The sequence below is a fragment of the Chroicocephalus ridibundus genome, chromosome 2 (assembly GCF_963924245.1).
Source record: "Chroicocephalus ridibundus chromosome 2, bChrRid1.1, whole genome shotgun sequence".
NCBI classification, from domain to species: domain Eukaryota; kingdom Metazoa; phylum Chordata; class Aves; order Charadriiformes; family Laridae; genus Chroicocephalus; species Chroicocephalus ridibundus.
In genome coordinates, this window is record NC_086285.1 from 53,521,104 (window position 1) to 53,545,479 (window position 24,376).

Genomic DNA, 24,376 nt, shown 5'->3' on the forward strand with positions numbered 1-24,376 from the left:
AGAATGTTTTTAGTCATTCTGATGCCTTCTATACAATGCAGGGTTTTCTTTACAGTTAATGCTTCCCTCTTGGCTTGTTCTTTTTTTTTCTCCCCCCCCCCCGAAATATAGTCTTCAGATTGAATCTGCACGATAATCTTGGTGACATTAACTTTTTGTTGTTGTTGTCTCTTTCTGTAGATATATTAAGGTAGTGTGCTGTATGATACTGATTGTATGGTGGTTTATAAGCAATATGATCTTTCTTCTATATTTGACAACTTGTGTTAACTGTTTGTTTGTTAGGGCTGGGAGACCCTGCTTCCTTTTATGTTGCCGTGATTTTTCTTTTGAATGGATTAATGATGTCACTGTTCTTCATATATGGTACATACCTCAGGTAAGGCAGTTGAGACTGAGTTATTTAGTTGGTACTAGCTGTCAGTATGTATATTAAATTCGAAAAAGTGAACAATAAAATATCTTTATGGGATATTTCTTATTTATTTGTACAATAGTAGTGCTTTTTATTACATATACATTGTCACTAAAAAATCACTGGGACAAAGAAGCTCGTTGCTTAAAATAAATAACGATGCTGGAAAAAGTTGTGGAAAATTTCAGCGAAGTGGATCTCTTTGCTACCACAGGGTTGTGGATAAAACTAAATACTATGCAGGTTTTAAACAGCTTTTGACAGATTTGTGTGCTCAAAATTATCAGTGTAACTCATTTTTAAATGAAGTTTGAATGACAGTATACTTTTAACCAATATTGGAGTTTCACAATGCTTTGTCTCAAGTCATATTGCATTTCTTTCCATTTTAATTTAACTGGGAAGGTAAAATATTTTTTTAAGATAATGCATTCTTCTTAAGATGTGTATACACTTCCCCTTTTCTATGAATTTCTGTTTTCATGAACTGTCCTTAAATTTCAGGAACTGTAATCTACTTTCATGTGAAACCAGACTCACATTCAGCAGAAAAACAGAAGTGGAATTATTTTTCTGTTTACCTCTATTTTCATTTGTTAGTTTTGCAAAAAAGCAAAAGGCTGTTACATTTTCCTCTGAGAGATGTGATTGTTTTCCCCCCCTCATTCCCTGTCTTCACTGTCTTTGATTCTCTTCCTGCTCTCTCTGAAGCATGTTCTGATAGTTCAAATAAAGAATAGTGCAGGGCAGGAGCTGACAGTGGGAGTAAAGCATATACGTTTGTATTCCTTAACATGAGAAATTAATGTCTCGTGTTTTGAGGAAGGAAATAAATGAATATTCATATCGTTAACTTGTCATTTTTCTTTTAAGGGAGGTGTATGAAAACCCACATTTTATATATTAATGTTATTGAAAAATCAGTAAGGTCTTAATTTCTCAGTACTTTCCTGGACTTGGTCTGTGTTGAATATAAATAACTATCAAGTATTGATAGTCAGTTTTTAATAAAAACGATCTGCAAAGCAGGTAGTCAAGATGATTAGAATATAAATGCAGTTCTTTCAAGGTGTAAGCTAATACCTATCTGGAGTTATGAAAAATAATAAGTTGACTAGGAATTTTCCTGCAGGTAGGATTTTGATCTTGTTTATTTATTATGAAGAATATTCATAGTTGGATACCAGATCTAGATGACTGCCTAGCCATTATGGCTGTTCCAAGGTTCCTCGTCGTCAAAGCAAGCCAGAATATTTAGTCTTTTTCATAAGGCGTGAAATATGAAAGAACTGAATCTGGAGAAAGGCAATTCTACTACACTGAAGTAAAATTGTCATAAGTCTCCCTCATAAAGCTGATTTGTTTCTGCTATGCATTTTGAAAGGTAGCCTGAGTTATTTGATGGTGGGAAACCATCCTCTAATATTTTCTCTATCTTTTCATTCCTGAATTTGTTATCAGTAATCATCTCAAGCTTGCATAATTGTTTTTTCAGTCTCCCTATATGTTCATAGAACATGTAATCTTTTTATTTTGGCCTTTGCTTTTAGTTTCTTTGCAACTTTGACTGCTGATGGAAAGTGATAGGATATTGGAAGACCACTTTCTTATCATTATTTCCCAAGCTAGCATGTGTTCTTACATCTGTGCTGGCTGTACTCTATAATAAGCTTGTTCAAAGGGTTAAGCTAGCAGAAAGCTAGTTGCTTTTGTAGAACTAGTTTTTTGTTGTAGGATTAGTTTTTGCTGTTTAGCTCCCTTAACCAATTTCCCCACAAGGTTAGAAGATTTCCAGACGTAGTATATCCCTGCCTCTATTTATGGTCCCTGGCTATGCAAATGCACTTGGGAATCCTCTTACATGATGCAAGTTAGTCTCAAGCTCTGGAGCATTCTCTGTTAAGGTGACTGAAGCAATACAGTAAGAACTCATGCCATTTTTAGTTTGGGTTTTTTTTTTAATGGACAAAGGAATAGCATTTGGATGATAAGTACTTTATTCAATTGTAAGATTTTTGCTCCCCCACCCCCGCAAGTCTTCCCTGCCTCTCTATTCTTGTAGTCAAGGGACAAAATACTTAAGCTGATTGTCAAATACTGTGTCTTGAGGAACTACCAGTAAATTTCCCATATCTCTTTCTGACAGTACTTTTTCAGTATTTTGTTTCTTTCATCTTAATCAACAATTACAGCATTTCCCCAGATGACTTTAAGCTTCAGCTTATTGTACCCAGGGGGTCAAAAGACTAGTTCTTTCATTGTTCCAGAGCTGACTACCAGACAAAGTTTAACCGTTTGGGTCATTTGTAGTTCTTTAAAAATTACTAATTATTTATTAAATTTAGATTATTCTGTATTAAACATTGGGGAAGTAGGTTCCAACCGAATCTGCCTGAGGGTAGGAAGGCTCTACAAAGAGATCTGGACACCAGATCGATGGGCTGAGGCCAATTGCATGAGGTTCAACAAGGCCAACCACCAGGTCCTGCACTTGGGTCACAACAACCCCATGCAGCGCTACAGGCTTGGGGAGGAGTGGCTGGAGAGCTGCCTGGCAGAAAAGGACCTGGGGGTGCTGGTCAACTGCTGGCTGAATGTGAGCCAGTGGCGTGCCATGGTGGCCAAGAAGGCCAGAAGCATCTTGGCCTGTATCAGGAATAGTGTGCCAGCAGGACTAGGGAAGCGATCATTTCCCCCTGTACTTGGCACTGGTGAGGCCCCACCTCGAATGCTGTGTTCAGTTTTGGGCCCCTCACTACAGGAGGGACGTTGAGGTCCTGGAGCGGGTCCAGAGAAGGGCAACAAAGCTGGTGAAGGGTCTAGAGAACAAGTCTTGTGAGAGGTGGCTGAAGGAACTGGGGTTGTTCAGCCTGGAGATAAGGAGGCTGAGGGGAGACTTTATCTCTCTCTGCAACTACCTGAAAGGAGGTTGTAGCGAGGTCAGTCTCAGTCCCTTCTCCCGAGTAACAAGTGAATAGGACAAGAGAAAATGGCCTCAAGTTGCACCAGGGGAGGTTTAGGATAGATGTTAGGAAAAATTTCTTCCCTGAAAGGGTTGTCAAGCATTGGAACAGGCTGCCCAGGGAAGTGGTTGAGTCACCATCCCTGGAGGTATTAAAAAGACATGTAGTCATGGCACTTAAGGACATGGTTTAGCGATGGACTTGGCAGTGCTAGGTTAATGGTTGGACTTGATGATTTTAAAGGTCTTGTCAACCAAAATAATTCTATGATTCTGTAAAGGGCATGCACTTCACCAATTGTAGTATAGTATGGAAGTCTCAGTGGAAGGAGTTATCCTTTATCTCTTACACTGGCGTAGAAAGGCTTAACTACTGTATTTCCTAGGTGACAGCATTGCACTGATAGAAGATAACCAGTCTAACTCAACACTATCCATAAGTCTCTGTTCACTGCCTTTTCCCTTCTGGAAAAGATGCTGACAAGGTGCATTTTCCTATTCTGTGCAATAGATTTACTGATCTTTTTTCATGTGGTAAAAGAGTGATCCCTTATAGAGGCTGATAGCTCTAAAGCATTTACAATACAATTAAGACCTTTGCATTCTAGACTTTTAAGGTTTTTATCACAATGTTAACCTTTAGCATAGACCTTGAATTTTGTTTCTGATTTTGGGTGTTTTTTTGCAAATTTTCAGTTTGCTTTGTTTCTAAGGCTAACATTTTTTAATATTAAGCATGTACTTTTAGTCATTTTGGGTTTCAGTGTTGATGCTTTTAGAATTTTGGAATGAAAGGTTGAGTTTTATGTGCAAGAAGGCACAGTTCCTGGAGATTGTCTTAGCACTCGGTTGTTATCTTTAATCCTCAGATGTTATACCCAGAACTCACTGATTCCTTTTGACTTGTACATTAGTGATGGGTGAAGGATCTGAAAGGATCTGAGGTTTGGGTTTTTTTAAGAATCTTAACAGCTGGCTGATGGTTTTGTTTAGTAGCAAAAATGGTATATTCTGTCATTTCTAGTCATAGTGCACCTTGTGTGCACAAAAATGGTCTTTGCTTTATATCACAGGACATGAGTAATTACAAATCTAGTCAAACCAATAGGAACCTTATCTGTTTCTATTTTGAGATGGGATAAATCTAAGTAAAATATGTTTGGTTTTAATGTTAACTTAATTATTCAACAGGTGAATTTAATTGGTTTAGAAATGTATAAAAATCCTTAAGGGCTTAAAAAAAATTCTCATGTTAATGTCACAGTATTTCACGTAAGAATTAAATTGTATCTTGCATTGACTATGTCATGAATTCATTTCTAAATATGAACGTGCTTGATTTGATTATACTAACATAGTCTTAGATGCAGACCAAAATTCCCTGTTGGGTGATTGAGCATGCAAACGCTAAAGTTTTCTGTTCAACATTTTAGGGAAGAAATAACTTCATTTATATTGCCTTTTGTGCTTAAAAGAGGAAAAAAAAAAAAAAGCTTGGCACTTTTCAAGACCAAGCTTTAGGCACAGCAGACAAAGCAACAGATGTAATGATCTAAACCAAAGTTTGTGAGGAGTGGAATAACCATTTTCCAAGTTATTTACATTAAAATTGGTGTTCTGCCGAAAAGAGCTGATATATGAAGAGTGGTCTGCTCTGAAATGAACATTAGCTGACTAACTTGTATTTTAATATTTTTATCAATTTTCAAGCATCATTCCCTTGGTGCTTGAAAGCATTACCACACCTCATCAATAAACTTAGCTGTACATAGGTGCTGTTTCACGTTTTTTAAGCAGCATTGACCATATGAGATTGTGGTACCTATTTTTCCTGTTCTTTTCACAGTGGGAGCCGTCTAGGAGGCCTTGTTACCGTGATGTGTTTCTTTTTCAACCATGGAGAGGTAAGTCTCCCTCCTTAACCTCCCCCCTGGCTTTTTTTTAAAAAAAGTTTAAACTAATTCTCATTTCATTAAATATAGTGATGTTGATTATCTGTTAGCAGATGAGTTTAAAGAGAATAAGACATTATTCAAAGCTATAGGCTATGACGCAAAAATATATAGCACAGTCCAGTGTGTCACCTTAGGTGTTAAAAAAAGAATAATTCAGAAGGGAAATATATTGTATAGTGGTCCTGAGATTGAAACCTTAGTAGCACAATGACTTCAAGTTTCAAAACATCAAAATATTCTATTTTTGTGACCAGTTTTCTTTAAACTGATATATATTTTACTGGAAATTCATGAATACACAAACACACACACACAAAAGCAAAGAAACCCCTGTAGTACTTACATACTACAGCCAGGATACACAGAATTTAGAAACTGTGTGTGTTTATAGAGGATTCCAATGCTAAACTTCTTTAGTAAGCTGCATTACAGGGGAAAAAAAAAAAGAAACTGTCACTTAAAACATCTCCCTGTGTCCCCACCTAATGCTGTTCATGTCATTGTTTCTTATTTTGGAAGAAAAGTCATGGCTTTTGTTCTGATACCCTTAGGCAGTGCTTCTGTTGGTTTTTTGTCCTTTTTTTTTTTAATATTCATTTTATGTATATAAATTGATATAAATACTTATTTTACTTAAAATGCAACTGTACTGTAAAGATTTTCTAGATGGATCTGCTACCTTATGATTTTGTTAAGGGTTAAAGTTAGTTATTTGTTTAGTTTTCTTACTTTACTAAGCTGAACTCAATAGAAAACTCTGAGTAGTAAGAATACGTACTTGCACAGAACAGATGCAGATTCAAAAGTGAACTTTGTCAGTTTTCTTATAAAACAAAAACCTTTGTGAGGAAATAGCTATTTTATTTTTAAGTTTCATTTGAAACGATTTTCTCTAAATATCCATCATGAAGAATTTTCACCTCTGGTGTTAATGTTCACCCATGGATCGGCCTGGTCCGGACCAGGTGAATGTTACAGAGTTTCTGCACTTTTATGGTGCTATGAGAGGGTAAATACAAAGTTTTGTGGGGATTTCCATTCTTCTTAATGGCGTTCTGAAGTGAAGTTAATGTTTTATCCTTTGCTAGGAAATGCTGATAGAGTATGCACTGTTTTGCCAAGTCTGTGATAAAGTGTAACTTCAGAAAGGAACAAATTGAAAACTTCAAAGGTAGTGGTAGCAATAATGAAAAGAAACATTTATTTCACTATGGCACAGGTGGTTCTCCCATCCGTAGGAGGCTCTGTAGGAGAGCTCATGTCTCTCTATGGATGACTTGACTTTGGAGAAAAAACACAGATAACGTGTGTATTTTGGAGAATGGCATGAAATTAGGTCTGCATAGCTCTACACAGATGTAGTCTGCACTTAGGTAGAGTTTAAGTAGGGTGATTCAGACTCAGCTCTATGGATTTTTTTATATTGTTTGATATTGTTGTGTATATAGAGTTATGGTAATATATGTAGTTACCTGTATGTAGGTGGTCTAGTTTCACTGTGCATACTGTTGAATCACATGCAGGGGGTGTGTGTATCACATGCACTTGTGTGTATAAAAAAAAACCTATTTTATTTAACTCATTGATATGCCTTGATTTTGTGGAAGTCATCTTGCATGTGGGTCAACAGTACGTACAGTGGAGCTAGAATTGTTTCTAAAAATTTGCTTTCCTTTTCTGGAAGGATAGGACAGAGCTACGTGAGTAAGCCTGCAGGTCTTGGTATCTCAGATCTAATGCTGTGTAAAAGTATATTGAGATGATGTCCTAAGGCAGGACATTTTGTTTATGCTGTGCTTGTGCTACTGTGTTTTAATGATGTCAAGCTTCGACAGATCTGATGTCGTTATACCTGCAGCAAAGTTAGTTTACAGCTTTGATAAATCATCCACAGATGATTGAGTTTAGTATTACGTTCCAAATATAGAAAAATAGCATGGGCTACATTAGTCAATCCACTTTAAGGTAATGCTTCTTTTTTATGGCTGTATATGTTCATCACTTCTTTCCTGTCTGTATCGCCTCAAGTATGAAAAGATGTAGTAAATGAAATGTTGCTGTAGTCTTGAAAAATAATCAAAAAGACTACACTGCTTTTGAATAATCATGATTATATTTATTGCTAATAAAAATAATTTTAACTAATCACGTCTGTGCAGTCAGCTGAAGACAACACATTAGTATATATACATTTATGAAAGGTTTATTTTAGTGGTAATGAGAGTGCAGCTTTTACAGAGAGTGCTTTTAGACAGCAAGGACTGTGTTTGATTTAATGTGATGGTCTTCTGTACTTTGCATTTACTTTATGCTTTTTCTACACATTTATATTACACTATTAATTTAACATATTTGTGAAATAGCAAGATAATAAGCAAGGAATTATTGAATCTTGATTCTAGTGACTTCTTGGTAAAACAGTGTTTTTAAAAATGGTTTTAAGATTATAGGAAGTGAAGGGGAAGGAACATCCTGGCATCAACATCCTATAAGCTTTCATAGATTCATTATGGTCCATGTTAAGATGAACTGCGTTTTTGTCCTTTAGTTGTAAAGAATCTACTTCTAATTTTTAGTGCAAATCTATTGATAGCTATTGTGAACCCATTTGTTTGTATGTCAAAGGTCTTCTGTAAAGCTGTAATTATTTTTTTGATGCTCAGTACCATTTGCAAGCACTTTTTATAGAGAGATGAATATAAGCATTGGAGATGACGGTTATAGCTGAGCCATTTGCCATGAACCCCTAGAAGTTAATGAAAAAGCTATTAATTTGACTTCATCATATTATGCTTTGCTTTACTAGTGTTAAAGAGCAAAGTATATAAGTTAGTGTAAGCTCCGTAAGAGTTTAATTTCATGTGTTCAATTTTACTGACCTGTTTTGGAAGGCAGCTTTGGATTTTGTACTTTCTGTGCTGCTGTTAGTAGAAATGTGAAACGTTTATAACCTAGAGAACTCTAGCATAATGAAGACTATGTTGGTTTATCCTTCAGATCCTCTTCCCTCACACTTTCTCTGTCTAAGTGTGGCGAGTCACTGCCTGAATTTGAGAATGGTTTTAGTTACCTGAATGAGTTGTTAATCTCAGCGGAAGCAGAGACAAGCAGCTGCTGTCCTGGCTTTTTTCTTGGATGTTCTCTATCTGCCACATTTAATTTTGGAAAAGCAGTGATCTATTTTAATTAAACAGTGCATCACAGATCTCAAGTCTGAAAGCTGCTTCCTTTTTCCTCCCCTTTTCAGCTTCCTGGCTTGTTTTATTTTAAGTTTGCGCGTAAAATCTCATGTAGCTTGGGTTTTGCTTTATTGAAGTATCCGTGGTCATTCATTTAGAAATACAAGTGCATTTTTTATGGAAATGTAGCAGCAAATGTTATCATCTAACCCAGTTCTTATTTTCAGTGCACTCGCGTCATGTGGACTCCACCTCTTCGTGAAAGTTTCTCATACCCATTCCTTGTGCTTCAGATGTTGCTTTTGACCTATATTCTCAGGTACTTCTCAATTTATACTTAACTCTTTACAATGATTTAAAAAATTGAATGTCACAGGACATTTATTTAAATGCCTCTGTGTGCTGTAGCAATGATATCATTAACATAGAAACTTTCCTGTGGCTGTTACATTGCAGACGCTGCACCAGTAGAACTGCAGTGATATTACTCACTTATTAAAAGGAAAAACTTTGCAACTTGAAGACATGATTAAAATAAAAATCAGAATTACTGTGTTGGCAAATGCGTATTAAACTAAAATATCAGAATTTTTGGTTGATGTCCCTTCCTTCCCATGAGAAACACGCTGATACTCCATCAATTGGTTTTGTCCCTCTTGGAGAGTGGTATGTTGGTTGCACTTAAAATAAGCCTATGCTATGCAACAGAGGATGCTATTGGCACCCATAAGCTAGTCTGTTCTTGCCATTTTCTATGACTAATTAACTAGTCTAATTAACTAGTTCAATGATTTAGAGCAATCTAATTATGCTAATGTGGGGATGCTCTTGAGTTCATTAGCCCTGCTTTTCAGTGGTCGTTTCTGGCTTGCAACATGGTTGTGTTACTGTCTTGCCTCCGTTTTGAAAAATAAGCATGAATGTTAATACTTGAGGGCTTTTCTATCAACTCCATTGCATCAGATTTTTAGTGTATTTATGATTTAGCTGAACTTCGTACTTGTAACCCCAGATTTTCCTTTATTAGGTCATACTGATTTGTAGTTACTGATGATTAAATCAAAGATATTTCATGCTCATCATTAACTTGTGGTTTTTAGATGAGGAAAAGATACATGCTGTCCAGGAAAATATTTTGAGGAATAGTTTGTAGAGTTATTGCTAGGTTTCGTATTAGAAAGACACCTATTCATTTAATGCTTAATTGTGAGGTCAAATTAAAAATGAGGAAATTCCACTTTAAGTTAAGGTGATCAGAACACATATATTCTGTACTTATGATTACGACACTTCTTGATTAGATAGATTCACTCCTGTTCTTCAAATCTTAGTACATAAGATAGTACTTGGGCTTGCCTACCAATGAGAAGTAGGTATTTAATCTAAGCATTTCAGAGTGAGGTTCCAGAAAGGGCATAAGACATTTTAACTTTCTGTTTCTCAGTTATAATTCCTGCTTCAAGAGCAGCTCTGTGCTATGTATAGCAGTATTCTAATGAAATATAGGAACTATCTTTGAAACAGAGACTGGAACTTAAATTCTCCATTATTTGTATCACTTGTATCACATTTGTATAATGTATTACTTAATACATAAACTCATGCTCAGCGTGACTTCCAGTAGAAGTTAATCTCAAGGCTTTGTAAAAGAAGCTGAAGAAAATTTTACAAAATTTGGTGAGACTGCTGTAATCTGTTGGGTTTGGGTTTTACAGCAGAGTGCCTTCATTTGTTGGAGGCTGCTTAGTGAAATTTGAAACCTGACATGTTTCTGAAGTGAACTTGACGCTAACATGGGATTAAATAAATAAATAACACTTATAGCAGGACGTAGATAATGAGCTGTTTTCAGTTACAGATGAGTTTCATGTATTTGTCATTGTCTCCTGCCCTGAAACCTCACTAGAAGAAAGTTGCAGAAAGTAAACATGGAAGAAATGTGAGAGAGAGGAGTGAAATCACTTTCAAATGCAGACTGTTCTGAGAATAGTTGTGATCCCAGTTGAAATGGAAATGGTTGTGACCTGACTGTAGAGTTGTTACAAGAAGGTGCACCACTGCAGGTGACGTAGGTTAGCCTGCTGCTGTATTACATGCTGCCAGGAGAAGACTTGCTTGGTAGTGAGTGATTCACCAAATAGTTAAGAAACATTAAGCATCGTAACTATTGTTTTTGGAAACTGATGGAAAATGGACATTAAATTTACTTGAGCAGTGTTACTTGTAGTTGATCCATATTGCTAGCTAAATTCCAAGGTAACTTTGTCTTTATTGCATTCTCTGTTGTACTTCTCAATAATATGCAAACACCTCTGTAATTTTACTTACTGATGCCTATTCTGTCTCTTTTTCCCAAGGATTCCGAATATTAATACAGGAAGCTTGATTGCACTGTGTGTTTCTAATATCTTTTTCATGCTTCCCTGGCAGTTTGCTCAATTTGTTCTTCTAACACAGGTAAGACCATATTCATCTCTAAATAGCCTCTTTGTCTTATCTAGGCAAATTGCTTTGTGTAGATGGCCATTGAATTCACAACTATCCCAATCCTTTCCTTTTAGCCAGATTTCACTCTTGCTTTTAGGAAAGATTCACACCATTTATCACATCAATACTTTTCTACTCTTAAATTTAAAAATTGACCATTTACACCACTCAGTCTTCTGTTTTCAGGACTAGAAAATTTACTTTTATGTTAAAAACAGCCTCCAGCCTAAGTTCAGTACATCAAAATAAGTGCAGAACAAGAAAAAACTTTGTATACTGAAGTACAAAAATTGAAAAAACATTGATCTTTCATCTCTTTAAGCTATTCCAAATTTTTAAATGGAGCAATGTTTGCATGGCATGTAATATCTGGCATGATTTTGCATGATTTCCTATTTCATTTTGATGAGCCTGTGAATAGTGGCATAATCTTACTGTCTGAGAGTATGGACAGTTGAGGTAACTTCAGCTAGTGTTGAAATATAGTAAATGCTAATGTGAGCAATAGGATACTGTCATACAACATACTTTCTTAGTGTTTAAATTGATTGAAATGTAGTCTGTTGGTGGAAATCCATCTATGTCTCCATACCTTTTGACTGGTCTGTCGTACTTGAAGCAGATGTTGCTTGGTTTGAGTTGCTAGTTTTGAACAATCAATACATGCTGTGGTATGCAAATTTTCTAACTGCAGAAGCGAAAGCCATTAAATTCTGTAAAATATTGTGAGAAACTCATCGCTGTAACCTGTTTAAGATGCTGGGCCTGAAATTTGAAATTACAGGTTCAATTCATAATTTTGTTAATTTCCCATGTGACTTTTGGCAAGCCACCAAATCAATGAATCTCATTTTCCACAGCAGCAAATTATGGGTGTTTCCATACTTTGCTGAGAAGTTAAGTTTAAATAATGTTAATGAATGATTTTTTGGTGTTGTTTTGTTTTAAAAATATAAGGGTGAAAGATGATGTGTTAGTGCTGTGTTTTGATGACTTGCATTTTTGTAAAGCTGAATGCCTATGTCTTAAATATCCGAATATGTTTGATAATTGTTATTCAGAGCAACACAATAGGTGTTTTGAAAGAAACCATTATGAAATGCCTAAGTATTTACTTAGCAAAAAAGTAGCAATAAAAGTTAGTTTATGATTATGTGAATAATCACTGTTTTGTATGAGTATGTATTCTGCTAGAAAGAGTACACCACTGCAAATTGTTTTAACTTACCTTTCACTTTTGATTCTAGATAGCTTCATTATTTGCTGTGTGTATTATGGGTTATATTGACTCCTGCAAATTACAGAAGATACTCTCTGCTCATATGGTAATACTTTTTTTTTAAAAAACTTAAATCCCCTCAAACAGGTCAGAGCATCAAAAGAGGCCAGTTGTCTGAAATGTTTTCCTTAGTTGCAAGATGGTTGAAAAGATACAGTAATAACTGACGGAGGGACCTGGATTTGTATGTTTGATCTTATGTATATTTATATCACAGTATCAGAAACTAGGATCCCTCCAGAAAAATTACCAACCTAAAAGATTTGTAGAAATACTTGCCTCCCCTTTCTGTCTCTACTGATTCCATGGACTTGAAGATACTGTCTCAAACAACAGACTAGAAAACATATGAGGTAATAGAGCACAAACAATAAAAAGATGAAAAGGCAGCATTCATCTCATGCCGTAGGTTAGTAGAAACAAAAAAAAAAAAAAGAGAAGTTAGTAAGTCAAAACTTACTGCTAGTAAGTCTTTATCACTGGAGAACCCCAAGTAAAATCAGGTTTTGAAGATGATGTGATTGAACTATGTGAGGAGATAGTTAAAAAGGAGGACAAAGAAAATCAACTATTAGTCTGAGGAAAAACTCTTTTCAAAAATGGTTGATAAAGGCATGTAAGTTTCTGCATAATGTATCTGATTTTCAATTTTAAAGTTAAGATAGCGATCAAGTTTTGCTACCAGGAGCTTTGCTCTTTGAAGTGAGATTATAGTTTTAAATATACAGGAAGATGTAAACAACTTTTTTGAAGAAATGTGGTTGTCTTTAAAAATATATTTTTGCTAAAATTGTGCTATGCAAACTCAGTGGGCAAGAAGAGAATGTTTACCACAGGAAAGAAGCTTTGAGCTAAATTGTCTTTCATATGTTTTCAAACATATTTTGAAATACTATAAATGATATCTTAAAGGCAGTGGTAAGTTCTATGCAGCTCATTTCTGATACAAACATGGGACACCAAATGCTTGTTCCCAGTCAGATTTACCAGGAAAATTTGCAAATAAGCATCTTGGTTTAGCAATTTTTTGACAGAAGCAGGATGAAATACTTAAGCCTTTTGGATTATGTCAATAGCTGTATCAAAGTTTTTGTGCCAAATTGTCACAAAAGGCCTATTTTCAGATAGATAAACGATAGTGTTGTATATTACAGAGAAAGCTTAATGAGGCTTGGTAAACTGACAGTCTTTGTTTTCAATTTTTGCCCCCCCCCCCAGCTTTTCTGTGGAAAATGAAAGTCTAACTGTATGAGGTGGGGAGTACAAAAGTCTGCAAGTTTTACAGATAACTACATTATTTTTCCTTATTCCTGGGTATAGCAGAAGGCAGAGATTGGTCATTGATTTTGCTCTCCAAGTTAGAAAATGTAATTCAGCTTGCTTTCTATTAAAAAGAAAGCATAGTAGGAGACCAGGACAGCTGATAAAAGTTGTATTTCAGCCTTGACTTTCACCCTCATGTAGTTAAGTGCGTATGATCAAACAGTCACAGTTCTGCTTCCTTGACTGTGGTGATTATTATAATTTAAATACATGCTTCTCAGTTTGGAAGAAAGAAGACAACAAACATTTTATTCAACATTTTTATGTTTGTCAAGGATTCTGAAAAATAGCAAATAGGATGGGGAAATAATACAACAATTTAAAAAAAATAATTACGTTAGGAATAACTTCAAAAGTGTAGCTGGTATATCACGTAAGATGAGTTAGTCCTATGATCAAGTCTTTTTTGTCTATAAATATTTTAAAATATAAATTAACATAATAATCTACACTTGGCTACCTGTTGCCATTAGGTCATATAATCAGTGATTGATTATATTATCAATATAATCTTCTAATCAGTGTTTCCAGAATAATTCTGTAAACTGAGCTTGCTCTTGCTGTGAAGTAGCTGTCTTTAAATTTAAAGCTGTTGATAGAAAGTAAATTCTATAGTTGAGCAATTTTTTCCTTTTCTGTTTTAAATTTAATTATTTTTATTTTCTTCTTTCAGGTATCTCTTGTAGTGTGTTTTATTCTGATGTTTGGTAATTCAATGTTGTTGACATCATATTATGCTGCATCTCTAGTAGTTATCTGGGTAAGTTGTTTAAGAAAAAATCATACGACATGCTAAGATTGTAATGCTGTTCTGTTATGTATATATTCATATAAAATATGAAACTGCTGCATTATCGGAGAGTTGAGAAATCTTTCACATGACAAACAGAATTAGACCTTAAAGATGTCTGGAGAATGGGTAAATACTAATTTAAAAAATCATGGTTTTACACCAAGACCTCTCCTTAAAAGAAATTCACTTAATGCTCAGTTCTCATGTTTCTGTAGCTCTCTTCTTTATACAAAAGTATAAGATTTACCGTGTATGTACTTTTAACCAGAATAATTGTAAAACAAGAACATGAGCAAGGAGTTTGTTTTGAATGCTTCTTTATTGATTGTGAAACTGCAAATGCAGAACAAATGACTAAAACATATATAACAATGTTTTTAGACTATTTGAACCTGCTGAGTCATGCTGCCACGTTAGTGAAATTATTCACTGAAGACTCATAATCTCATCATTCGCTATCTTAATTTTTCCTTATATAGGAAAAACAAGCCCCAGCCTCTTTCGATTTCATACAGTTTCTCTTAAGGGAATTACGTACATAGGAAATAGGAGATGAGATTGTGTGAACAGATCTAGTTTAGCATACTACAAATCATCTCCATTTCTGATTCTTTTTGCCTCTTCTAGAAGCTTGGGGTGAGCTCAGTGATTAATTTTTTTTCTTTTGTTTATATTTTGTCCATCAGCAAAAGAGTGGTAATCTCCCACTTATGCTAAGAATAAGATGCCTTGGCTGCTGGTATTTGCTGTCATATAGTTTGTTTATTATAAACCCATTCTAGTTTCTTGTAGCAGCTTTTGTAATCATATAGTAAGTACAGATACATTGAATTTCTTGCCTACTTTCTGCTTTGGGAAAAATATTTATTCTCTTTTTATTTCGGTGCTTATAGTGAGCTCAGTCTTAGTGTCACATATGGACTGGGTTTCTGAAAGCTTTTAAGTTAATTCTCAGTTTTTCTTAATTACTTTGTTCATCAAATTAGCTTAAAGTGAGTTTTCCTTTCATCATAAAATGAGGAACATAATAAAATACCAGTAACTCCTCCTACCCTTCATCTTCTGTTGCTCTGTTTGAAAATAGTTTGTATTATGCAGCTAGTAATTTATTGCTTCAGATGTGTCTTGTCATATATGGAAGCAGACATACTTCAGTTTTCCATTGGTTTTGATTTAAAGAAGCTTAGAACTGTGTAATACAGAATCTTACTTGTTAAAGAGAAGAGTAGTCTTCCATTAACAGTATATAAACTGCAGTAAGAGTTTTTATGTTGGCATGTTTTGCCAGTGCAGGGTGAAATCACAATATTAGTCATTCAGTCCTCTTTCAGGTTGTATTAATTATGGAAGGTTTTTTTAATCAATAGCTGTGTGGTACAATAGGTGCTTACCAAAACAAAAAAAAAACTCATCCAGGGTACTGGAATATCTTGCTGTTACTGTATGTTACCTGAAAATTTACATTCATTTTATTATTAGGGAATTCTTGAATTGAGTCCAAAAGTCTTGAAAAGCAGCAGAAGAGAAGTCTGTCTGTGGGTAAGGAATTTCATATATTTTGAATTTCAGAAGAGAACTATAACTCCTTTGTTTGAATGAGATAGATATAGAAATAACTTCTGTTTTAGTTTCTAATAGTTGAAAATCAAAAAATATAGCTGAACTACTCTCTGTAAGTAAATTGTCCATATTCCCAGAAATTAATTTTAAATTACTGAAGGAAGAAAAGGGGCATAAACATACATTTATATTAGAAAATTGAAATAGCCTTCTAATGGCAACATGTTTCATTTTAGGTTTTGTAAACAAGTTTAAACTGGTAATTTAAGATCTGTATGAAAATCCCTTTAAAAAAAAGGACCATTTAGAAAAGGCAAGTAAAAGGCTAACAGTGCTTGGAGAAATGGAAATTAAGATACTGCATTAGATTTTCACTAAAATGTGTCCTAAATAACCTTTTTAGGATAGTTTTTATAACAACAGCAAGCAATTTATAATTCCATAAGTAAAGGAAGCAAGTCAGAGTAAAACACTGTAAGGTGGAGGGGGGGATTGAGGGCAGTAGAAGTCATGTCCAACATGGAGGACACCCTCAAAAATACGACAAATAAAATATAACATTGTAGTAAACATGAGAAGCAACTTTCTGCTTAAGACGTAACATTAACTTGTAAAAACACCTGAAATAGGAGCCTACCAAGACTATGGCTGGCTTGAGACAGGCATTCTTGTTAAAGAAAGGGTAGCCTGTTAGCCAAATTGGATCGAATTTGTACAGTTATTATAAAGGAATTAAATATATATATTTATGACAAATTGCAATGCATGTATAACCTGCTGTAATACTAGGGGAAATGGGAACGTAGGCAAATCAATGTCGGTTTTTAAAAAGGAGATACAAGGCATTTGTGGAACTGCAGACAAATAAGGGTAACGTGTGTAAAAGAATAAAAACTTCATCAGTGATGAAGTTGTTAAGGTTATATGTACATGCAATATAATGAGATAGGTCCGATACAGCCTCTGTGAAAGGAAGTCACACTTCCCAAATGTATGACTTCTTTGAAGGATGTAGAGAAGGGTGTCGGGGTGAAAGTAACGCACTTGGATTTCAGAAACCTTTTGGGGAAGGTATCTAACTGGAACTATAAAAGAAAATAAGCTCCATGGGATAAAGTGTGAATGTTAGAAGGTAAGAAAGGGTGGGATTAAATGGTAGGGTTTCAAAAGAAGACCACCACCACCCTAAGTATGTATATAAAATTATTGATCCTAAGTAAGTCCTTGCCACTTAGCAGAGAACTCTTGGTATTCTTACAAAAAGTTCTCTGAACACATCAATTCATAACTAAGCAGCCATCAAAAAGGAAAATACATGAGGGAAGTCATGGAGAAGGAACTGCAGAGAAAGCCGAAAATATTCTTTTATTTTGTAAGCTCATACTTAGCATCCTAAATATATGCATGCAGTCTCAGTCAATGTGTCTTGCTTAAAAAATTAAAAAAAGTAAAAAAAAAAAGAGGTAGAATGCCTTCCCCCAAAATGTACTACCATCAAAGTTAAGTAGGGAGAGTATGAAATTAATTATTAACGTAGAATCACTAAGTAGCTGAGATTTGAAAATAGGTTTGAGTTCAATATCTTGTAAAATAAAGGTAAATATGACAAAGCCAGTGAATAGAAGTAGGATATAATTATAGTTTATTTAATATCCCTTATGCTAACAGCAATAAGCTTGTAAGGGAGAAGGAAGATACTGTGGAAGCAAAAGAAAATAATAGAGGCATTCAGAAAAGGATCAGGTACCTTCTAGGTAGTTAGGTTCATTTGCAGCCATTAAATGTGATGATTGGATGCAACCCATCGTGACATAAAAACCCTGGTTACAGTAGGGTAAAGATCAGTTTGTATTTTGTTATATTCTCTCTGAAAGCATCTACTGTTGGTCCCAGATACAAGATGCTGAGGCAGATTGTCCGATTTGGTTGATCTGGTTTTATAAAGAATTAGACAGATTAAGCTAAATTGCCAAGAATTTAATCTTTCTGATACAGGGATAAACATGATGTGCAACTAAAAGTAGTAATTGCATGTACTTTCTTTATATTTCCTTCAAGTTCTAACTTGAGATTATCTTGAGAAGGTACTATAAATCAGCAAATTCCTCCAAAGATTTGAATTACCAGAGTAGTACAACCTGATAATATGGAGAGGCTGTTGGTGGGAAATAATCGCTGCACACTGGTGTGTCCAAAACAGGTGGAACTGACATTTAGGCAGCCCCTGTTTAAAGTTAACTTTGGTACCTCCTCTGCTACAGTGATGTCCTATGCAGCAGTGCAGCTGTAATATAAATCAGTTGCACAAAATTATTTCAGCTGTAATAAAAAATACCAAAAAAAACACCCCAGTGTACTGAAATCTAGGAGGTGTAGTTGATTAGAAATTACTGTACTTGTGATAATGTGGGAGAGTTTGTAACTAGTAGCTAAATTTAATAAGACTTTTAAAACATAAAAGGTTTCTTTAAAGCTTTGTTGAGACGTTTATTTTATTCTGAATATATTTGTTTAAGGTCATTGAAGGATGTGCCTGGTTATTTGGGACAGTCACCTTGAAATACCTGACTTCTTTAGCATTTGGAATAGCTGATGATGTAAGTTTTTTTATCTGAGTGTCTGGGTGGTGTCTTTCAAAATTTTTTTAATTCTTAATATTTTGATTTTGGCATCTTACTGATATACTTTCCTAAAATTCCAAGATTTGTTTTGCAGAAATGGCTGAGCGATTGCATATTTGCTTTCTCATTCATTATATATTATCACTTTGAGGTGTTATTACTGAAGTTTGCAAAAAGACAAATGTTTTACTATTGAGTTAGTAAATGCTCTGTGTGTTTGTTTTTAAATGTGGGTTTATAGATCTTTGTTTATTTCGGATATATTCTACCAACATCTTTTCCTTATTTACTAAGTTTCTTAGTTCCCTTTCCTCTGAAAGTGGACAGTTTTTTAAGACAGTTTTGAAAGGCTTGTAACTAGGACTCTTTACTTCACTGCAGCACCTTTATTGTCAAATTCTACTGTTAAAAACCTAAACTTATCTGCAGATGTGCGTCAAGGGGCAAAAGATGGGAAGCTCGTATCTTAAAATATGAGTATGCAAAACTATACTCTTGTTGAACCCATTTGCAATGGTAACACCCTTTTTCTGCTGCTTTCTGCTCTTCATTTAACACCGTCCAATCTGTGTTACACTCAAAGATGTCATTTAATGTACCATAAATATATTTTTGATGCTCTTAAAACAGTATTGTAAATGGTATAAACTTCTGTTCTAATTAAAAATATTTCTCGTATATATTTAAACTACTTTGTTGTGGAAACAGAACAGTTTTGCTTACTATAGCTTTTTTTTCTGTATATCCTACCAGGCTCATATAGGAAATATATTAAAATCTAAATTTATTGGCTACAAGGATTTTGATACATTAATGTATACCTGTGCTGCAGAGTTTGACTTCATGGAAAAAGAGGTAATTTGATCAAAATAGATGATTATGGAAGAGGGAACTTTTAGTTTTATCTGAATTTAGAACTTAAAAGATCTGTGAGCCATAGCCTCCTACTGCCATCATAAGTTCAAGTGCTTACTCGTGAAGTTAGAGGTATTAATGAACTTAAGCTAAATTTAACTGAGTTTATTGCTTTTAAATCAAACAAAACAGTGTTTTGATTTTTGGATCTAAGAAATGTGCTTGCTTGGATGAAAGAAGTGCTTGCTCAGGGATAAATGAAAGGTAACTGCTCTGCAAACTTTATGTGGCTGTCCGTAACTGGTTTCGAGTATATGGAAAATGTACTGAGAGCTGCAAAGGTCTTGCGTGGTAGATTTAGACTACAGAAGAGCATCGAATGATTTTGATGCCCATTGAAATTCTTGATGCGGCTTTAGTAGACTTTTTTTAGTTCATCGGTATCTAAATATGCATTTAGAACGTTTACAGGTTACTCAACTTATAGTACTCAAATTCAGATGAGATACAATCTACTTTTAGTCTTTGGGTGGCTTGCCAAAGAACTGGGAATAATTTACCAATGACCTTATTATTATGATCGCTGGGTGGAGTTTAAATTTGAGTTTCTTAAAGCTTGATTTGTTCTTGTTAAGTGATCACATTTACATTTTACTTGAGGAAGAACTCATTGTACTGTTTTCTTTAAAATGACCATTGAAGTCAGGGTAATGGAAAGCAATTAATGCAGTTTATTTGTGTTGTAGACTCCAGTAAGATACACAAAGACTCTTCTATTACCAGTTGTTCTGGTGGTTTTTGGGGTAATCATCAAAAGGGTAAGTGATTGATTTAGTGAATCACCTTTACCTTGAATTTACTTTTTTAGGTTTTTTCAAGGTATCACTATTTTGAGATGGGAAGAAGTTAGTGTGATGGGTTAACCTTGACTGGCTGCCAGGTGCACACCAAGCTGTGCTCTTATTCCCTGTCCTCGGCAGGACACAGAGCGGGGGAAAAGAGAGTTGGGTCAAGACAGGAACAGGGACATCACTCACTGATTTTACTGTCATCAGCAAAACAGACTCAAACTGGGGAAGATAATTCAATTTACCATCAATTAAAAATAGAGTAGGATTGTGAGAAACAAAAACAAAACTAAAAATACCTTTCCCTCATCCCCACCCCCTTCTTTTCCAGGCTCAATTGATCCCTCCCACAGGCTGCAGTTCTTTTAGAACTGTTCCAACATGGGCCCTTTCCACAGGATACAGTCCTTCAGGGTCATAGCTCCTGCCAGAAAACCTGTTTCTGTGTGGGTTCCTCTCTGTGAGCTGCAGTTGCTGACAGGAGCTTGCTCCTGTGTGGAGTTCCCATGGGTTGCAGCTTCCTTCAGGGGCATGTCTGCCTGCACTGGCGTGGGGTCCTCCACAGCCTGCTGGATGGATATCTGCTCCACCATGGTCTTCCATGGGCTGTAGGGAGATAACCTACATCACCATGGTCTTCTCCATGAGCTGCAGGGGAGTCTCTGCTCTGGTGCCTGAAGCACCTGCTCCCCCTCCTTCACTGACCTTGATGTCTTCAGCATTGTTTCTCTCCCATTTTTCTCACTGCTCTGTGTTAAAGCTGCTGCACAGTGGTTTTTACCTTTTCTTAAACATGTTATCAACAGAGGCACCACCTCTGCGTCACTAATGGCTCTCAGCTTTGGCCAGTGGTAGGTCTGGTTTGGAGCTGGCTGGAACTGGCTCTGTCTGACATACTGTGTCAGCAGCCCCTGGTCTCTTCTCACAGAATTCATCCCTGCAGCGCCCTTGCTGCCAAAATCTTGCCGCATAAACCCATTACAGTTAGATAAAATGCAGGTTTTCAAAAATATTTGCTTAAAATTCTGTATTTTCTTTACATAGATTTTTTGCAAAGGTCCAGTTCTGAGTCAGTTGTAAAACTTGTTCTGTTGTTAAGCGCCAGAAAAATTTCTGTCACTTTGCTGATGAGTACTATAACTGAAGTTTATAACTGTTTTTGTAAATTTGATTATGTATAATTTGTGTAAAAACAGCTTACAGTTTACACAGGAACAGATGGGATAACTGCTAACTGTGTGGCTAATTAAACATCCTCAAAAAGAATTTTTAGCTAAAACATTGCATGTCTTTATCTTAGCATTATCTCAAAATGAGATTACCCAGGTGTAACTTGACTTAGCAAATGCTGAAAATGCTTTAGAATGCTTTTGAAAGTTTATTCATACTATTTATTGGCTCTTATTTTCTTCAGGCGATTAAATATCTTATGTGGGCGTTAACTCAGGCAGGCCAATATGAAAGGTAAATATTATCATCTGCATTTTTTACTGGAAGTTTATTTGGTTTGCGATATCCTAGATAACTCAGAATTCTAAATTATGTTGGTCCTTTTTGAAGGGTAAATTATGTATAGTTCAGTAACTGAATGGCTTGGATGTAATATATGTGGTATTTTTATAGGATGTCTAAAACTATGTTTAGCTGCTAAACTTAGTTTTAGACATCTTAAGCCTCTTACCCCCAAATTTTCTATTTAATAATTTATTTTTTCTGCTCTGTTCCTAAACCAGTATTTGTTTATGTGCTTTTCTCCTATAAATAGTGAATGCAAATTCTTTCCTCCCCATTATTTTTTTCCAGGTTACAAAGATACCTGTGTTTCCAGGTACAAAGATACCTGTGTTTCATCTTTAGTAAGGGATCCCAACTGTATTGATTTGATTTTCTAAACATCTGTAATACATGCTCTGTCAGAGCCATTTGGCATCACTTGTTGATGCCGTGCTTGAGAGCAATCAGTTGATTCCAGCTGAATCTTGTCATTTCCCTGACATAACTTTATGCTTCCTGGTTTTTTTTTCTTTTTAAATTTTATCACTAATCATTTCAATGATCTCTGCTTTCCATAGTCTAATGGCCATTATCAAAATTTCAACAGATGTGAGCCGGATTCAGCATCCTGTGTTCACAGATGTTTTTGGAGAGCAACAGGTTTTGACTCTTTTCACATTTGTATTTCCTTCTAAGAATCCAAATCCAATCTATGTAGTACCTGAGTAAATGGCAAACTCTTTTTTTGGTAGCAGTGCTGTGCCTGTTTTATGCTACTCAAGTTTCATTCTCTAAATAAGCAATTCTATATATGAAATGATTCCTGGAAGCAATTAGAAACTGCTAAAATTAATTTTCAGATTTCAAAATAGATATAGGGATTGAGGAGGATAGTTACTAATTTGCAATATATTTCAAAGCTTGTTACAGAGGAGGGGGGAAAAAAATCTCTGTGCAGGCACTGACTTACGCTTACTGGATTACTTCAGTTGTCTAGAGCCACTATAGATGACTTCAAAGTAAAACTAGTGCTTCTGTAGTACATAAATAATGTGATTTTCTCTTTTTTTATTTAGAGAGGAACGTTTTAACCATGGTGAGGTAAGATTCTTTTTCTGCACAATTTTATTTATATGTTAATTTGAATACTCAAAATCGAAGTAGAGGTTGCAATGGTCTGATCCCGATATGTGGTTTATTTGAAGGTAAGTATTTGCATCTTTATTCCCTCGTCTTAAACTGGGTCCGGTATGTCACCAAAATAACTCTGGAATGTTGAACGAAAAAATACTAGCTAATGGTGGGGTGGCAGTGCAAGAGTCTTTTGCGCTTTTGCTGCAGCAGTACAGAAAGACACTGAAACTATGCTGGACTTTCCATTTTCCTCATATAGACTGAGAAGGAGATTGGTTCCTTTACTGGGGCTTCACGTGACAGATAATGTTAAAATCCTGAATTGAAATATACCATAATGAAAATAATTCTACATGTGGTTCTTTTAATAAAATTATGCAAAAAAAAATATAATTGAATGGCAGCTTTCTTACATGGTTTCTTTATTTGCAATTGAGTGAGCAAGGACAGCGCAAAACTTCTTTAACAGCAGTTTATTTGTGGTTTGTGCTCATATCATTCAAAATATGATAATCAATCAGTTAGATTGCACTGATTGCAAAAACGCCTGTATGATTTACCACAGCACTTCCACAAGTAGCACAGATTCAATGTTAGGAGTGGTGAGCGACATCTCTGCTTTTTAACCTTTTTTGACAGTACTAGAGCAAGCTGCCTGTGGTTGTATGAGTACCAAGGATGATTTTATTTGCTCCTTTCATTTCGTACTTAGGTATTTTAGGTATTAAATAGCAAGGTCTCCTCACTTCTATAAAGAAGTTATACAATAAATTTTACGTACGGTATTGCCTGTTTATGTTTCAGGATCTTTTGCATGGCTAGCCATTTCTCCATCTCCCTTTGGTTTTATTGTTAATCTTTGTCCTTCCTGTTGTTCCATACCTTAGCATACTACACACGCTTTAGAAAAAAGATAACAGAAAGTCCTTATCACTATCTGAAATGTGAAGATCTTTACTTTGACTTAGATGCTTAAATGACTCAGACAAGCTCATCATTTAAGATATACTGAAAATGAAGTTGTATGTTTAAGACACAAATGAGAAGTATGCAAATATTATGCTATTGTTTGTTTGGTTTTGCAGCTGGTATACCATGCATTGCAGCTATTGGCATACAGTGTCCTAGCAATTTTAATCATGAGACTAAAACTGTTTTTGACACCACATCTATGTGTTATGGCTTCCTTGGTGTGTTCAAAACAGGTAAGGTCTTTTTTTAATCCTGTAGCTATCTCAGTACTTATAGTATTACCAAGATATTTGTCCTAAAGCAAATTTCTGTGTGTCTAATTCCTGAATCTGAGTGTACCAGTTAAAAATAAACCAGATTATATTGCCTGTCAAAAAATACAGTTACACAAGTTCCATTCTCCCCTCTCCCCAAATAAAGCAAATGTCTTGTTTTATGCAACTTGTCCAATTGCATTATTATACAAGTTAAGATGCAGTGTATTGAGCTTGAACATAGG

The 24,376-nt window shown here is 35.2% G+C and overlaps 1 protein-coding gene across 1 annotated transcript in view; it reads left to right on the forward strand.

Moving 5' to 3' along the window:
• Positions 1–24,376, forward strand: part of DPY19L1 (dpy-19 like C-mannosyltransferase 1) — a 46,848-nt gene that overhangs the window by 15,131 nt on the left and 7,341 nt on the right. The window contains exons 7-19 of the mRNA XM_063325509.1: positions 286–379; positions 5,224–5,281; positions 8,739–8,830; positions 10,869–10,968; positions 12,246–12,323; positions 14,274–14,360; positions 15,873–15,932; positions 18,470–18,550; positions 19,328–19,429; positions 20,176–20,247; positions 21,692–21,741; positions 22,848–22,872; positions 23,991–24,110. Coding sequence (XP_063181579.1) covers positions 286–379; positions 5,224–5,281; positions 8,739–8,830; positions 10,869–10,968; positions 12,246–12,323; positions 14,274–14,360; positions 15,873–15,932; positions 18,470–18,550; positions 19,328–19,429; positions 20,176–20,247; positions 21,692–21,741; positions 22,848–22,872; positions 23,991–24,110 — 1,019 coding nt within the window. The remainder of the gene's footprint in view (positions 1–285; positions 380–5,223; positions 5,282–8,738; positions 8,831–10,868; positions 10,969–12,245; positions 12,324–14,273; positions 14,361–15,872; positions 15,933–18,469; positions 18,551–19,327; positions 19,430–20,175; positions 20,248–21,691; positions 21,742–22,847; positions 22,873–23,990; positions 24,111–24,376) is intronic.